This window comes from Mesocricetus auratus, unplaced genomic scaffold (assembly GCF_017639785.1).
Source record: "Mesocricetus auratus isolate SY011 unplaced genomic scaffold, BCM_Maur_2.0 Super-Scaffold_100003, whole genome shotgun sequence".
Lineage (NCBI taxonomy): Eukaryota > Metazoa > Chordata > Mammalia > Rodentia > Cricetidae > Mesocricetus > Mesocricetus auratus.
In genome coordinates this window covers 89,080,241-89,098,459 of record NW_024429188.1, presented here as the reverse complement: position 1 = coordinate 89,098,459, position 18,219 = coordinate 89,080,241, and the positions used below count along the sequence as shown (strand labels likewise).

At 45.3% G+C, this 18,219-nt stretch overlaps 1 protein-coding gene across 1 annotated transcript; it reads left to right on the top strand.

Moving 5' to 3' along the window:
• The first annotated feature begins 249 nt into the window (after nucleotides 1-249).
• LOC101832402 (rhox homeobox family member 2-like) lies at nucleotides 250-4,311 on the top strand. Its single transcript, XM_040743878.1, has 4 exons — nucleotides 250-316; nucleotides 487-862; nucleotides 2,725-2,770; nucleotides 4,261-4,311. Exons 1-4 carry the CDS (start codon nucleotides 250-252, stop codon nucleotides 4,309-4,311), a joined length of 540 nt encoding a protein of 179 aa, XP_040599812.1.
• The last annotated feature ends 13,908 nt before the right edge of the window (nucleotides 4,312-18,219 follow it).

Sequence of the window (18,219 nt, the reverse complement as noted above, 5' to 3'; positions counted from 1 at the left end):
CATGCAAACACATCCTGCTCTTTGCTTCACCAAACTGCCCTGTTTTGCTGTTCAGGGGCTCAACCCCTAGCAGCAGGAGGTCAAATGGAAGCCAGGATAGCAGGCTCACGATTGGATAGTTAGTAACCTGTACAACAGGCCCCCAGGGCCAAACGAGAACTCTTCCTGGTTGAGAAGCCCAGGCTTTCGTAACCACAGGAGCTCCAACTCAGAATCTGTTGAGGCAAACTGCAAATGAGCATTCGGGACATGAAGCGCCGAAACGCCAACTACCTGCTTCATGAGGGACTTGATGAGGATGAAGGAAAAATGAATGGTTAGTGTGTGCTGGGAATGGTGGGATGGAGATGTCCATGAGGAGAGGAGTGTCCCACAGAGACTACTTAGACATGCGCTGTACTGCTTGCTGGCTTTCCTGAGACTTCACGGCACCCTCAGACAACCCTGGACTCTGATGCCTGCACTTTTCTCTTCCCCCACTTTCAGGTGCTGAGGCACCGATGGTCTTGCCGGGAGGAGAGGGAAGAAATGAGGAGGAGACTGCACAGGGCCAGCCTGAGCAGGGAGCCGCAGCCGCAGAAGGGGAAGCAGCAGGAGAATTAAGTGGAGACGGTCCCTCTGCTGCTGGTGCTGAAGGCCTCGTGGATGACAGGAACCAGGGGGACCTGGGCACCAGCGACGGTGACCAGAATGAGCTGCAGCCTCAGGAGCCATTTTGTGAGGACATGGGGGTTGCAGAAAGTGTGCAGCCTGTGTCCGTGCTGGTGCGCCAGCGCTGCTTCCAGTACAAGTTCAGCCAGTGGCAGTTGCAGGAGCTGGAACGATTTTTCCAGTATAATCACTACATCAGTGCAGAAGTAAGGTAAGCAGATAACCTGGCCTGACACCCAGTTTCCTGGGAGCACATGGTGTCCCAGGATGGCTTTTGCCTCTCTCCCTGGTTCTCTCCTGCCACCCCTTAAAAGCTACTTTTTTTTTTCGAGACAGGGTTTCTCTGTGTACCCTTGGCTGTCCTGGACCAGCTGTGGACCAGGCTGGCCTCGAACTCACAGAGATTCACCTGCCTCTGGCTCTGGCCCTCAAGTGGAGGGATTACAGGCGTGCACCACCACTACCCCCCCCCCCGCAACAAAAACTGCATAGTATTTATTCATTCACTTGTTTTATTTGTGGCTGTGGGAATGTGTTTCTGTGGGTGTAGGTGTCACTTGACACATGAGGAAGTCAGAATACAACTTGAGTTAGTCCCTTCTCTCCTCCCAGCATATGAGTTCCAGGATCAAAATCCAGTCATCAGGCTTGTTTACAAGTCACCTTCACCTTCTGAACTATCTCCTCGGCCTATCTCTTATCCTATCTAAATAAAAGCCACTTCCCAAAGCAAGGCTGCCAGACTCCTGCACCCTGCACTAGTGTGCTGAGCTAGGGATGAGAGTGTCAAATGGCTGTAGCTCGGAGCTTTATGTCAACTTGACATAAGCAAGAGTCTTCAGAAAGGAGGGAGGCTCAACTGGGAAAACACCCTGCAGGCTTTTCTACAGCCTGATCTTATGGAGGTGTGATTGATGTGACAGGGTCTAGCCCATTGTGGGTGGCGCCATCCCTAAGATGATTGATCATTCTGGGGAGCAAACCAGTAAGCAGCACTCCTCCATGGCCTCTGAATCAGCTCCTGCCCCCAGGTTCCTGTCCCATTTGAGTTCCTGGACTGACTTCCTCCAGTGATCTTCTGGAAGTGTAAACCACATAAACCCTTTCCTTTCCAATTTGCTTTTGGTCATGGTGTTTTCATCACAAGAGTAACCCTAACTAAGACAATGGAAATGAAGGTATTTTCATATAGTATTCAATGTATCAGAGTGGAAAACCTTGGGCAATGTCTTCTATGTAAGTAAGATCCTATTAAAAGAAGTGTGAAAGGTCCATCGGGTGACATTCTTGGTAGAAGGAAAAGAACAACACCCACCAGTTGATCTGCACCATAGAACAGGTATACACACCCCTACACCTATGGAATGCATGCACTAACACACACTAAAAATTTAACAAATAAATGTAACATGTCATTTCCCTGGTGATCAGCAAACTAGACACCCTCATGATGTCGTGAGTTAACTAAACATTAGAAATCTTCAGTACAGCGGTGGTGGAGCACACCATTAGTCCCAGCACTCAGAGAGACAGAAACAGGAGGATTTCTGTGAGTTCAAGGCCAGCCTGGTGTACAGACTGAGATCCAGGACGCCAGGGCTATTACACAGAGAAAACCCTGTATTGAAAAAAACCAAACCAAAACAGCAAAAAGAAATCTTCAGATGCTTCCCATTGATCCATCTTCTTTGAGTTTACCCTTCAGTACTGACAAAATGCCTTGCACAGATTTTCCTGATTGTGTTTGTTTTGTAGCTTTTGCTTTATTATTTGAGAATGTCTCCTGGACCACCTCACTTGATGTTAGGAGCATTTCTTTTGAGGATTTTGCTGTCCTTATTAGTGTTTTTCAAATTGCTTATTAGGGTTGTGGTGTGTTTTTATGTATGCTAATGGTGAATAACAATAAAACGAAGTTACCAATAGTGTTTTTAAGCCTCAAAATCTTCAAGCTGAATGTCACAGAAGGTGAAGGACGGGACAAACATTGAAAAACAAATACAAAGTATCCTTCACATATTTGATTTCATCCAAGATGCCCAGTACTGAACGTCTCCTATTTTTTGCCCTCAGAAAACAACTGGCAAGATGGATCGGTGTGACTGAAGCTAGAGTTCAGGTAAGAAGACAATTTGGCAAGTCAGCCGTTCTAGAACTTGCTTCATATCTTGGATACTTTCGTCCTGTGGGTAAAGTTGTTGTGTTGTGTGTTTTACCTGATCATGTTTCAAAATAACATGTTTTTCAAAGATTTTGTTTTGTTTTGTTTTTTGGAGACAGGGTTTCTCTGTATTGTCTTGGAGGCTTCCTGGAACTCACTTTGTAGACCAAGCTGGCCTCAAACTCACAGAGATCTGCCTGCCTCTGCCTCCCGAGTGCTGGGATTAAAGGTGTGCATCACCAACGCCTGGCCCCTTCAAAGATTTTTTTAACAACTCATGTATAATGTGTCTGTGTCTGTTTGCAACATGTATGCAGGTATCCTCAGAGGCCAGAAGAGGGAGTCAAATTCCCTGGAGCTTAAATTACAGGTGGTCAGAAGCTGCCTTATATAGTTGATGGCAACCAAACTTTGGTCCCCTACAGTAGCAGCAAGTACTTTTAACTCTTAGAGATATCTACAGCCCCCTTAAAATGACTTTTGAGCTTTACCTTCTTTGTGGACAAAAAATGGAAGAAGAAAGCCCAACCTTCTAGAAATGGCTCATTTCAAAACAAAGCTCAACTTCCAAAAGGAACACAGAATAGTACTAACCTGCTTTCACTCCTTAGACATATATGTATCACACATACATGTATCTTTAGACAAATTATGAATACATGTGTCTTAACATGAAATATGTACACATTCTATGCATTAATAATTACATTAATAACATTGATAAAGAAGTGTGTGTGGGTGTTTGTGTGTGCGTGTGTGTAAAACTTCTTATAATGCTAGTACCCTTCAAATAGAATGTCTCCGTGGAGACATCCCTCCAGTGTTATGACATATAAATTATTCAAATTAGGTTTCAATTAACTTTGAATTAATTTAAATAGAATCAGGGTTTCCATAATCCTAGACGATTAAAAATATTATAAACTACGGATAAATTCTATCATCATCGGGGCAATTTGAGTGTGTGGTTAGTTCACAGGCAGAACCCCTCGCTCATAAAGCTTCCGTAACTTGGTTAAACAGAGACTGATGGGAATGGGGGAGCACAGAGTCCAAAGGGGCGGTCCCCCTGCTGTTTGAAGCACCTGGTGAGGACACACAGATGAGGGCAGCCAGCACTCTAGTTGTCTGAAGCAAGCTGCTGCATCTGCCTGACAACGCTGCTAACTTCCTCCAGTCTGCACTACAGTAGAGAGGGGAAAGGGCCTGCAATGTGTGGACATTTGTCCAGGGACTGTTCTGCAGTGCTGGGGTGGGAACCAGAGCCTCCTACATTCTAGGCAAGCGCTGGAGCCTGTGCCAGCCCCTCCGCTCCTCACAGAATTGGAGGAGTGGGTCAGCAGGTTCCTCAGTGCAATCTAAATTATAGGGAGCAGCTACTGTTAGACAGTGTGTTTTCTGATTATTATCCTGATTACTATGTTGAACCAACTTTCTCTGGCTTACAGAATTGGTTTAAGGGGAGACGAGAACAATACAAGAGAGATCAGAAACTGTAAGTGTTCAGAGGTGCTTCTTTCCCTGGAGACTTCGGAGGAGTCCTAGAGAACCACCCTTGCCCAGGAGCCAGATCCTCCTAAGTTTTGCTGCCGCTAGCACTCTTATACCCTCAACATTGTATTTTCAATCTTGATAAGTTTTTGCTGCCACTAACACTGTTATACCCTCAACATTGTATTTTCAATAAACAGGTGAATTTTCTATACATTTGTTCCATTTTTTAAAAAATTATCAAGATGCATGTGTAAGCTATCAAGGAACTGTCCTTCAAACACAATAACAAAGTCCCTTGCTGTACAATGACACCACTCAGTCAGCATCAGTATGCCCTGTATAACGCAGGCATTTCCCAAGTACCGTAGAAGGTTTGCACTGACTCACATTCTTTTCTGACCCACTATCATGCTGTCCACATCCCCTACCCTGAACTTGTCAAACACAAATGTGGAAGAAGAGGAGGACAAGTCCCTAGGAAGGGCTCGCCCTGACCCTCACCAACTGCAGCAATTGGGTGAGCAGGACCTTCACTTCTCCTGGGCAAAACAGTAGAGCTCACTGGCCCTCGTGGTGTAAGTGCTGGTGAGCTGTACCCCAGGGTTCCAGAGCAGGTGAACTGTCCCCACTGTTTGCTGTCTGCTGCATTGGGTGAGTTAGCTGAGGCCATGCTGGAGAACTCACCCTGGTGGTGACAATGAGGGAAAGCTGGCGGGCTGACCAACCCAGCTACTGCCCAGGCCCAGAACCAGAGCTATGAGTTGGCCCACCCTAAGAACTGCTGGAGCATGTGAAGGGGCTGGACCTGCAGATCCAAAGCTATAGGAGTTACAGGAGCTCCAGGACACAGGGTAACAACAGGACTCCCAGTGAGGGTCCATTTTCAATAATGCAGCAGAAGTAGAGGCCTCTAACCAGACCAATGACTCATTGCAATGAACACTTATGTAAAGATATGAATAAAAGGGTTTACTGCATAATTCACTGTGTCACACTACAGCTTCCATGACAAGTTTTGTTTTGGTTTTTATTGCTGTTTTGGTTTGGGGGTCTTGGTTTTTCCTTTGGTTTTACTTTTATCTTTGAATCTTAAAATATGTATGTTCCATTTGGAATATTCATTGATGTCAGAAAATTATTAACAGTCCATAGTTGGGAAAAGAGGGCTATTATGAAATGGGAAATAGAATACACCAGTATAAATGGTTATAGGGAGCTCATGGATTCTAGACTGATATCTGGGGAACCTGCATATGACCAAACTAGTCCCCCTGAACATGGGTGTCAGTTGGGCAGTCTATGGGAACACTGGCAGTGGAATCAGTATTTATCCCCAGTGTATGAACTGGTTTTTTGGAGCCCATTCCCAATGGAGGGACACCTTGCTCAGGCTAGAGACGGGGGAAGGGGAGTTTGGTCCTGCCCCAAAGGATGTGACTGACTTTGATGATCCCCCATGGGAAGCCTCACCCTCCCTGAGGAGTGGATGGGGGGATGGGATGGGGAGATGGTGGGGAGAATGGGAAGATAGGAGGGAGAGGGGAATGGGATTGGTATATGAAATAAGATTGTTTTAATTGAAATAAGAAGTGATAAAACAAAATTTAAAAAGAAATGGTTATGGGGAATAATGGAGCCAAAGTGTTAAATGAGGTGGGGTGGGTATAGGAAGGAATATCAGGAGGGATTACCAGCACAAAAGACATTTCTAAAAGTCATATGGAAACTATACAAACACATACATAAAAAGATGTTAAATGGAGTTAGCCATGGATAAACCCTTTAATATGCTGATAGGTGTTGTAGGTCTCTCCTGCCAGGGGTAAGGGAAAACATTCCTTTTGGCAGATGGGAACCAGTTTCATAAGTTCTAAGGAATGCGGGCTTTCCAAAAAGCCTCCCTTAGCCCAGATCGAGCTCATTTCTGGACATTTGGAATGTCTTTTGAAGTGTGAGGAACTGCAATTTCCTTTGGTCTAGACAAAAATCTCTTTTGAAATATAATCGTAGACCTCACTGACCTGCCTCAGGTGTAAGGCTGCAATCTACGAGCCTTTGAGTGATCTTTCTCAGGCTGAATGGAGGTTTTCCCTACCTACACACAAAACAAGGTATTTGGAAGCCCAATGTCTCCTGTTTTCCTTTTTATTTATTCTTTTCTCATATATTACATCCTGACCTCAGTTTCCCTTCCCTCCTCTTCTCCCAGTCCTTCCCCACCACCTGTCCTCTCCCCAAGACCCACCCCTCCTTCATTTCCCTTCAGAAAAAGACATGCCTCTCAGGGATATCAACCAAACACAGCTAAGACTAAGCCTATCCCTTCATGTTAAGGCTGGACGAAGCAAACCAGTGGAAGGAAAACGGTCCCAAAAGCAGACAGAAGAGTCAGAGACAGCCTGCAACCCCACTCTTAGTGCTCCCATAAGAACCCCAAACTACACACCCATAACATATATGCAGAGGACCTAGGTCAGACACATCCAGGCTCCCTGATTGTCAGTGCAGTTTCTGTGAGCCCCTATGTGAGCCCTACCCCCTGCTTAGTGGGGGTAGGCGGGTTGGGGGAGAGAGTACTGAGAGAGATACCTGGAATTAGGGGGCATTTCACAAGTGAGATAGAAACCTAGTGCAATGGAAACTCCCAGGAATCGGATGCGGGTAACCCTAGCTAAGACTTCTAGTAATGGAGGATACAAACCCTGAACCAGTCACCCCCTGTAACCAGGCAATATTTTCATTAAAGAGATTTGGACACGAACCCAGCCACAAAACTTTTGACCTACAATTTGCCCTGCCTGCAAGATGTCCTAGAGCCTGTTCCCATTACTCACCTGTCATGTGGCAGCATGAGTGGAAGAGAGCTGGCCCTGAGGCCATAAGGATGAGGGAGCTGACCCTGTGCCCCACCAACTACAACACTTGGGGGAGCAGGCCCTGTGCCTCACCTGGGCAGCACAATAGAGCCAATCCCATGTAGATGAGGTAGCCCCAAAGTTGTGAACATGGGAGAGCTCTCCCCATTACTCATCTGCATGTTGGGGAGAGATGCCCCCTCACCCGAGGCAGGTGGGAGAGCTGGCTCTGAAGTCGTAAGAGTGGAAAAAACTGGCCCTGACCCTTATCAGCTGCAGCACTAGGGAGAGTGCTCCTTCCACCACACCTGGGCAACACAGTAGAGCTGGCCCTGATGGTGTAGGTCGGGGAGAGCCAGCCCTAAGGACATGAAAGCAGGAGAACTGGCCCCGCCCCTTGTCCATTGCTGCAAGGGGTGAACTGGCCAGGACAATGCAGGAGAGCTCACCCTGGTGGTGAGGACAAGGGAGAGCTGGCCGCTGACCAACCAACCCTTCAATTGCCCAGGCCCAGAACCACGGTTAGGAGTTGGCCCACTCCAACTTCCACCCCATCTGTGATCTGCTGGAGCATGTGAAGGAACCAGTCTTGCAGACCCAAAGCTGCAGGATCAACATGACAAACGACAGCAACAGGATATACCAAAGGAGTCCCAGTGAGGGTCCAGCATCGATAGTATAACAGAAACCAGAGGCCTCGAACCAGACCAATGACTCTGCGCAATGAACACTTGCAAGTAAAGACATGTGGACAAAAGGGTTTACTGTGTGACTCAATGTGTCACACTACAGCTTCCACAAAAAGACTGATTTTTCATCCTCTTTTTTTCTTTGTTTTCTCTTACATTTTTTAAATTTTATTTTTGGGGGGAAGGTTGCAAAGGCAGAGGGACCAGAAAATGAATGGGATGGAGATGCATGATGTGAAAGGCACAAAGAATGAAAAACTGACAGGAAAAAGGGTGTGCTGGAGCAAAGGAATGGCCACCCAATGACTGGTCCAGCTTAAGATCCATGCCACGAGAAGGAGCCCACTCCTGACACTGCTTTAAGGGCCAGGAACCAGAGGCTGGATAACTCAGAGACCTAGGATAGAACCAAACAAGCCCAGCAAAAAAAGTCAATGAAATGATTCCTAATGAAACTGTACTACATTTGTAAATAAGAGCCTAGCAGAATCATCATCAGAGAGGCTCCATACAGCGACTGATGGGAACAGATACAGAGACCCACAGCCAACATTAGACGGAACTAGGGGAATCCTGTGGAAAAGGGGAGGAAGGATTTTAGGAGCCAGAGGGGTTAAGGACACCACAAGAAAATGGCCAACTTCTCTAAAAATAGTTCTTCCCACTATTAGGAATTCCTATCACCAAAGGATCAGAGGAAAGGCCAGCAATTATGTTGAAGTGGTACGGAGAGTGGCTAAGGGGTTAGAGAAATTGTATACATAGCATACCACCCTGCCCCGGGAAGATGAAGTATATGAACTAGACACTGAAATTACAACTAAGAAAACAGTTTCAAGAGACTTGCTTACATGGGAATGAATTATTATCAATCACTTCATTAAGAATTAGATCTAATCTCACGAGATGCTAAAAAAGCATTTGACAAAATCCAGCACCACTTCATGATAAAGGTCTTGGAGAGATCCGGGATAACAGGAGCATACCTTAACATAATAAAAGCTATATACAGCAAACCAAATAGAGAACTCTCAGTAGAGGAGGCTAAAATGGCTGAGAGGCACTTGAGAAAGTGTTCAACATCCTTAGCCATCTGGGACACCATCTCACTCCTGTCAAAATGGCTAAAATCAAAAACTCCAAGGACAGTTTATGCTAGAGAGGATGTGGAGAGAGGGGAACACTCCTCCACTGCTGGTCATACAGCCACTTTGGAGATCAGTATGGAGATTCCTCAGGAAAATGGGAATCAGTCTACCACAAGACCCAGCAACTCCACTCTTAGGCATATACCCAAAGGATGTGCATTCATACAACAAGGACGTCTGTTCCACCATGTTTATAGCAGCATTATTTGTAATAGCCAGAACCTGGAAGCAACCTAGATGCCCCTCAACTGAAGAGTGGATAGAGGAAATGTGGTACATTTACACAATGGAGTACTATTCTGTTACATCTGCTGCGCGGCCTGTGTCCGAGAATGTGCGGAGGGTGTCGGGGATTGACAACACAGAGACTCGTTCAACGATATAAAGAAAATTTTAAACAGGCTCCAAAAAGGTTCAAGAAAACCTCCTAAGAAAAGCTCCCACCAGAGAAGCTTCTGCTCTCTCCTCTACGCTGGCTGGTTCTGCTCTGACACCAGAGGTGGATGTGTGTGGGTTTTGAAGGTGCGGTTAGTCTTTGGACAAGGTCGAGGTCAGGGCGGTTTCCGTGGGAAGGCCTTTTCCGGGAACTTATTGTATCGTTTTTAGTAAACATGTTTTTACTAAACATTGTCTTACAGCTGCCTACTCCCAGGCAGAAGGGGAAGTGGGTCTCTGCTCAAGGTCTGGTGTTCCCACACTATTCAGCGGAAAAAAGCAATGGAATCTTGAAATTTGCAGACAAATGGATGGCACTGGAAGAAACCATCCTGAGTGAGGTAACCCAGTCACCAAAAAGAGAAACATGGCATGTACTCACTCACATATGGATTTTAGACATGAATCAGGGGAGTGCCAACATACAATCCCACTGCCAGAGAGACTTGGAAACAGAACCTTCATCCAGTGACTGATGGAAGCAGAGGCAGATACCCACAGCTAAACACTGAACTTAACTCCTGGAATCCAGTGTCAGAAAGAGAGAACTGATGGGCAATGGAGTTAAGAGTGGGCTGGTTTAACCCATATAAACAGTTGACCTGAACAAGGGAGAGCTCTTGGACCCCAGATTGATGGCTGGGTGGACACCATGGGACTGACCCAGGCCCCCTGAATGTGGGTATCAGTGAGGAGGCCTAGGCAATCTATGGGGCCTTGGGTAGTGTTTATCCCTAGTGTACAAATAGACTTTGAGTACCCATGTCACAATATGGGAGGCTGTCTCAGGCGGGACTCGTGGGGGAGGGCCTAGGACCTGCCCTGGATGAAATGACAGTTACTGGAGATCCACCATGGAGGACCTCACCCTCCCCAGGGATCGGAGTGGAGATTGGGTGGGGGACTGAGGGGCCTGGTGGGGAGGGCAGGGGACGAGAGGAGGGAGAGGGAGCTGGGGTTGACATGTGAAACAAGATTGTTTCTAACTTTTTAAATTAAAAAAAGAAGAGGGAAAAAAAGAATTAGATCTACCCCTGCCAAACAGAGAGGATTCTCCCCTTATTAAACCCTTTATGGGTGCCGGGCGTTGGTGGTGCACGCCTTTAATCCCAGCACTTGGGAGGCAGAGGCAGGCGGATCTCTGTGAGTTCGAGGCCAGCCTGGTCTACAAGAGCTAGTTCCAGGACAGCCTCCAAAGCCACAGAGAAACCCTGTCTCGAAAAACCAAAAAAAAATCCTTTATGGGTGCCCTCTTCCCATTGTTAAAGGCATATAGAGAGCCTTAAAATGTCACTTTAATAGAGCAAATGCAGGCCCCTGGTTCGGCCTTAGTTACTATACATCATAGTGTCTGAGAGCAGTTGCCTGCGAGCTTGACCCCTTTAATCCAGGAGTTGCAGTATGGGTAAGAGAATAAGATACCTAGATTTGATTCCTAGCATCCACATAATGGTTCACAATTATCTGTAACTCCAGCTCCAGGGGATCTGGTGCCCTCTTCTGGCCCCCAGCAACACCAGGCATGCATGTGTTGCACAGACATGCATGCACACGAAACACCTGTGTTAGTTACTATTCTATTGCGGTGGAGAGACACCATGACAAAGGCAACTCTAATACAAGAAAGCATCTAATTGGGGCTGTTTGCATTTTCAGGGGGTGTCCCGCGCTACCGTCTCGCCAGCAAGAACGACGCAGAACACTCGGATCCTTCTGCAGTAAAGCTTTAATGCATCTTGAGAGATAGATGATCAGCTTCTTAGAGGGAGACCCCAAGCTAAGAAACCCAGCCCCTTATATAAGCCTAGGAGCTCCGAGTGAGATGTGTAGAGCCGGGATTGGTGGTTTGCACATCACCCCAGATGACGTCACGGGAGAGGCACAGCTTAAACGGTTAACTCCAACTGACAGCGACAGTTAACTCCAACTGACAGCGACAGTTAACTCCAACTGACAGCGACAGTTAACTCCAACTGACAGCGACAGTTAACTCCAACTGACAGCGACAGTTAACTCCAACTGACAGCGGATGTCAGCGCCATCTTCTAACGGCAATAGCGATAGCGAGGGCGGCTCCTCACAAGGGGGTCATTGCATTATCATCATGGTGGGAAGCAAACAAGCATAGCACTGGAGCAGAAGCTGAGAAGTTTACACACTGATCCATATGCAACAGGCAAAGAGCACTCAAGGCTCACCCCCAGTGACACACCTGCTCCATCAAGAACACAACTCCTAATCTTCCCCAAGCACTTCACCAACTGAGGACTAGGCTGGCAAATAGATGAACCTGTAGAGGCCATTCCCATTCAACCCACCACAACACCCATATACATTTTTTTAAAGATTTGGGTTTTTAATTTTTTATATGTATGGATGTTTGCCTGCATGCATGTCTGTACACTACATGCATGCAAAGGCCTTGGAGGCCAGAAAAGGGCACTGAAGCCCCTTGAAACTGTTGTAAGCCTCCAAGTAGATGCTGGGGATTAAACCCAGATAGCTTCTCTGGTAGAGCAGCCAGTGTGCTTAAGCAGAGAGCCATCTCTCCAGCCTTGATACACATAATTTTTAATTAATCATACAGCCAAAAGTTGAATGATACAAAGGAGAAGGTTCACTAATTTATGTGAAATTATTGTTGAGGCCTAAAAACCCTTTGCTGAATTGTGCAGTGGGCTATCCTGGGAATAAGAAAATGGGCTAAATGATAAGTTCTGTGTGAACAGCTCTCTTCTTGGAGCTTTGTATGCTACCCCGATTCCCCAACCCTACCATCCTACATAAACAGGAATTATCTGGGCCACTTGGCAGAAGGCAGCCTAAATGGTACTCCTTCAGAAGGAAGCTGTGACACAAGACTGTTAACCGGGGACCTGTAACCCTTTTCTACTCTCAACACAGAACCGGGGGCCATGTTACACTTTAAAATATTTCTGCCATTCACAAAGCCATGTCATACCAAATCTTCCAGTTCTTCTACGAGGAAATAAATAGCAGCCCACCCACCAAATACCTGCCATAACCAGAAATGTGTTCCTAAACCTGGCACACAACAGCACAGATACTTAAGGTCTCTTCTTGCTATGTATGTGGAGGAATTAACAGAGGAGATCCTCTTTGCAGGGATTCAAGAATATCATAGTTGTTATGCTTTTGAGTCCAGGAGCCTGTTTGATTTTAGTTTGTATAGTTACCCTAACCACAAGATGTATCTCCAGCCTCATAGAAGCCATGGAAATATAGTCCCCTTAAACCAAAGTAATGTTCTTTTACCCTTCAGGGCTTGGGAACCAATGTAGAAGAAGGGATAGTAGAGAGCAAGGAGAATGGAAAATGAGAAATAACCATGAGGTCAATGTCCATCTGTACATGTGGCTGACCAGTACTCTATTGTGTACATGTGAACCGAGTGGACAAACTGATGACATGACTGCTGTAAGGTATGGTTAGGGGAAAGGCTCTTTTGTAGACATGGGGGACAAGACAGCCAGAGGCATCTGGAAGAGTACACAGCAGAGAGAAAAGCAGTAGTTGAACATCGCCAGCAGACCGGTCCAGGCTGGGGGTGGGGCAAGGGAGATAAGAGGCAAAGGAGACCAAGAACAAGGGGCAGGAGAGGAAAACAAAGGAGAGGACGGTAGAGTGCCCGCCTGAAATGGCAGGCTTAGACAGAATGAGAGATGGGGGAGGGAAGCCCAGGAGCTTAGGGTAGGGGCAAGAGCTGAGAAGAGACACAAGTAGTTGTAAACCTGAGGCAGCCTGGAGGCCAGCATGAGTTTTGGTATGCTATCGGGTGTCATATGTCCCTTTCCCACAGTGATAAGGAAATGTCTCTTTTGGTAGAGGGAACGGGCACCAGAATTTGGGGGAGTGGAGTTTCTTTAGACCTGACACTGACCCATACAGCCCCTGAAGTTTTTTTCCCTAACCCTCTCCCTTCTCATTCCACTGCCTAGTAGTTTTAAAACACCCAACCAGAATGTATGTAACCATATGTAAGAGACGGTGAAGCCAGTAACGTATTAATGCCTCAATCTTGGGCCATTTGGGACTCTCTAGCTTTTAATGCATATTAATGCATTAAATACCCTGCTTCCTGGCTGCTAAACGAAGCCCTTGAATGCCATTTCTTGCACAAGAAAGCCTGCTACAAAGTTAATGTACTGTATAATGCTACCAAGTTCAGCTGCCCACTTGAGGACTCTCTCCCCCAAATCACATTTATAGCAGCTTTTGTTTGCTTTCTAAAAACAGGAAACTCCTTAGGGTCTCTTTCACAAGTTGGAAGCTTAGTTCCAGGAGGTCTATGCACAAACATAGATCGGGAGGACTTACCTTAACTCTGCTAATCTCAACAACCATAGCCTCAACAACAAGCCTTGGTTGGTACATCAAGCTCCCTAGTGCTCATCTTTTCTCTAAATTGTACACTTTGTATTTCTTTCTGCCCGGCTTGCTTTTCATTGTAGACCTACAAATGTATCATTAACACTAACCACTCCACAAATTCAATATTATTCTATCTTGAATGTTCCTTTAATTGGTCCATTTCTTTTCAATTTAACCCCAGGCAAGTTCTTAGGATAAGCAGACAGCAGCCAGACTCTTTACTAAAATACCACAAGACTGTCTGTCCTTTAGCCCAGTTGCTCTTATTTTTCCCCTCCAAAGCCTCTTTCTTGATTCAAGTCTCCATGTTTTGTATTGCTCCCAGCACTACTGTCTTCCAGGATCCTACTAGGATGGTCCCCTACGATTTGTTTGCAGCATTCAACCATGTTTCTAGTCCAAAATTCCAAAGTCTTCCACATTCCTCAATAAAACATTGTCAAGTTCTTCACAGCAGTAGCCCCCACTCTGGTACCAACTCCTGTATTAGCTACTTTTATGTCACTATAATAAAACGCATTACCAAAAGCATCTTGTATAAGAAAGAATTTATTTTGGCTTAGGGATCCAGAACGATAAGAGTTCATCATATTGGGAAGACATGGTAACAAGTGGCAGACATGGCATAAGAATCTGGAAGCTGAGAGATAATGCCCTCAAGTGGAAACATGCAGAAGGAATAAACTGGAAATGACGTGAAGATATAAAATCTCAAAGCCTGGCCCCAGTTACGTGCTTACTCCAACAAGGTTACACCTCACCATGACTTCCATAAACAGCAGCACCAACTGGAGGCCAAAATGTTCAAATACTTAAGCGTATCAGGAACATTTTCATTCAAACAGTCACAATTATCTGCCAGAACCTAATGGTAAGACCCTCTTGCTTAAGATATCCCGTAGTTGAGTCACAGAGTCACAGAGTAATCATGCTGATACATTCCTACTGGCTAGCTTTCACAGTGCGGGAAGGTACTATGCGTGGTACCAGAGGAGAAAAATAATCACAAATTCTATCCAACTGTGAACCCTGTGTGCTATTACAGGGTTATTACAAACTGCCTGAAAGCATATGGAAACATGCACAATAGCGATATGAATGCCATGGGAGTAACCAATCACTTTCTGATCAGATTTAAGGCCTACTCCACAAGTTGAAACCCAAACCTGGTACCAATGTAAGTCCAAGAACCTGTGGCTTGACGGGTCATAAGTCTTAGGTGGAAAAACCACTCCTATTCTTCTGCTAAATGGACATAGTATTAAACATATTCCTGACTTATTGTTATATCCATAGATTACTTTCAGCCCTCATCAGAGAAACTATTTGTAGTAGATGATGATTAATACAGAGGCTCACAACTGATTAAGGTGCAGAGAATGAAAGACTTCAGAATGCTCTGCACTAAATGAAACATCTGTATCCTATCCCAGTCACACTCCCAGAACCTGGGACCACTGTGAAATGGGCAGGGGCAGAAAGACTGATAAGCTAGAGGTGGCAAATAACTATACAACAACAATGTTTTCTGGGCCCGGCAAGGCAGCGGCACATAAAAGCTCACAGCAGTTGTGACCATATGTAAGAAACCTGCATAAGTTTGAGCCAGACAAAATTCCAGCATAGAGAGGAGTGATGGGCATGAAACCCCAGCCTTAGATAAAGAGCTACTGACAATTTATAGCTGCTGGGAGAGGTACATGGTGTATTAAAAAAAAAGGACACAACGTTGCACAGGTAAGGAAAGGGGTGAATCTGGAAGGAGTTGGGGTCATGTGATCAAAATATGTTGTACAAAATTTTCAAAGGGTTAATGAAATAAGAAAAATAGATAAATATATAAAACTTTTAAAATAGCCCTATTGGGAACTGGACATTTAAGGAGTGGAAGCGAACAGATGAAGAGTGACGACATGCCTGCTCTAAGTACGGCTAAGGGGAAGATTTTTATTGTAGATATGAAGGAGAGTACAGCCAGAGGCATCTGGAAAAATCCAGAGCAGGGAGAGAAAGTAGAATAAACATGGCCAGTAGAGCGAGCTTGGCCATGAGACGGGGTGGGAAAGTGAGAAAGGAAGACAAGAGAGAGAGCAGAAAGCCAACAGAGTATATGGCAAAAATGCCAGGGTTACATGCGAATGAGAAGCTGGGGGACGGAAGTCTACAAAGTGGGGAAGTTTAGGGTTTGGGGTGGGGTGAGAAGAGTTGAAACCTGGAGGCCAGCATGAGCCTTGATATGCTAATAGGTACCACAGTTAGCCATTTTGTTGCTAGTCTCTTTTGGACCTGACATTCAAGCCTTTTTGTTGATGATAAGGGGTACTATAATCTCTTCTGCAACTACTTATTAGCTGAAATTAGACTCTAGTTGTCAAGGCCCAGGAAGTCTGGAATGTCAAAGACCAGACCAGAAGTAGGGAGAGGACTCAGACACATCTCTTTTGCTAGATGATTCTGAAGGACCCACCAGGGGCTGAAGTGTTACAGGCAGTTTTGAAGCAGTTTCCAGTTTTCAGGTGACTGGAAATATGTTGGAACAGACACAGACTAGAGACGGAAGGTAAAGTTAAGTAGCTTAGGGGAAAATCTTTATCTTGGGTGTACATTTGAAACTTTCAAGCCTGTGGTCCTGGTAGTTGGGAGAAAGGGAGGAGTCCCAAGACCAGGGGAAGAGCAAGCCCACCCTCAGGGGTAGGCAGTTGGAGGGAAAGCTTAAGCGGTTGACTGAGAGGAGCCCCTTTGACTTGTAACAGGTAGATCCAAGTCGAGACTCCCTGAAGCTTATGTGATTTTTTTTAAGTTTACAAAAAGAGATAAAAGGTTTAGATACATTAGCATTACCACTGTTTGTAATCCCTACTGAAATCCCGATTATATAAGCAGTTCATATGTGTCTATAAACAGCTGTAGACTCATGACTTTGAGTCATAGCAAAAGCTATGGTTTGGGGTTAAAAGCATGAACACTCTTTCCTCTGTACAGAAGCCTGGATATACAGATTGGACAGTGATGCTTTTATCACAGTGAGAAGCACCTTTAAGTCTATACTTGGAAAACTAAGGAAATTTAAAAATTTTGAGCTTGTGACTATAATAATAGTTAGTGCTTTGCCAGGAACTACAGTGATTAATGTTAACACTCAGAACCTTTGAATCTTAATGTAACAATAACATAGAGAGGGTTTAAATCTGAAACATTTCTCAGTTTCCACATACCTTAAATCACTTTCTTAGACCCTCGGACCTTTATAATTGCAGCTGCACCCCTTAAATCGCCTTCCTAGACTCTCACAACTTACTTAAGCTTTCACATCCTCAGACTCTACAACTTGCACTTACATACCTTAAATTACTTCCTTAGACCCGCACTTACATAAACTTCAACCCTTTTCTTTTTCCATACAGTCATTTACCATGAATCACAGGTGGTTGATTTCTGAGAGTAGTCATTGCAAAACAAATTCATTTAAATAAAGAATAGCAAAAAGTTGCACTGAAGTCTGTTTTATGAGTTTATCTGTTTCAATGTGAAATCTGCCAGCAAGCTAACCTGTCTGTGGCACTGATTTTTTGTTTGTTTTTAGGCTTATTTTTCTTTATATGTATGTGTGTTTATGTGTGTATGCACATGTATATGCAAGTCCTTGTGGAGTCCAGAAGAGGGCATCAGATACCCAGAGCTGGAGTTACAGGTAGTTGTGAGCTACCTGATGTGGAGCTGGAGTATTGAAGTCCAGTCCTCGGCAAGAGCAGCAAGTGCTCATAACCACTGAGTTGTCTCTCTAGCTCCCAAACCACTGACCAGGCAGCTGCAGCCTTTGGGAAGAAGGAGGAGCTGTTAAACTGATAAAGCTACAGTTGTCCATCAGTCACCATCAGAGATCTGAGAAGGATAAATTAGAGCAGAAATTATAATCCAAAGGGTCTCTGTAACAACTAAAATGACAGAGACTTCCCTGCTATCCAGACAATTACCCTAGGCTGCCCCCCATGGTGGTCACAAAGGACCAAGGGCATTGGTCTTCGATGTCACACAGTATAGCACTAGGCCTCAGCTGCGACACAGGACAGAATTGGCCTTTGGCTGACAGAACAAGAACATCCAAGAGGCTTTCCTGTGGATAATAAACTTGAGAAAGCCAACCTACCTCAGTGAGGCAGAATAGGGAAGTCAACTCTCAGTGAGGCAGAATAGGGAAGTCAACTCTCAGTGAGGCAGAATAGGGAAGTCAACTCTCAGTGAGGCAGAATAGGGAAGTCAACTCTCAGTTGGAGCAGGGCCCTGGCATCAGGCAAGACATGGGGCAGTTCCTTCCCCAGTGGTTAGCATTACCACAATCCAGGTGACGTCATCTGTGCCCTCATCATTTTCTTTGGAAACCTTTTGGTAGCCTG

Excerpts from the sequence above, each read along its gene's own strand:
- LOC101832402 (XM_040743878.1), top strand. The coding sequence starts at position 250 with ATGAAGCGCCGAAACGCCAACTACCTGCTTCATGAGGGACTTGATGAG. Across the intron at positions 863-2,724 it reads TACATCAGTGCAGAAGTAAG|AAAACAACTGGCAAGATGGA; the intron begins GTAAGCAGATAA and ends TTTTGCCCTCAG. Across the intron at positions 2,771-4,260 it reads TGACTGAAGCTAGAGTTCAG|AATTGGTTTAAGGGGAGACG; the intron begins GTAAGAAGACAA and ends TCTGGCTTACAG.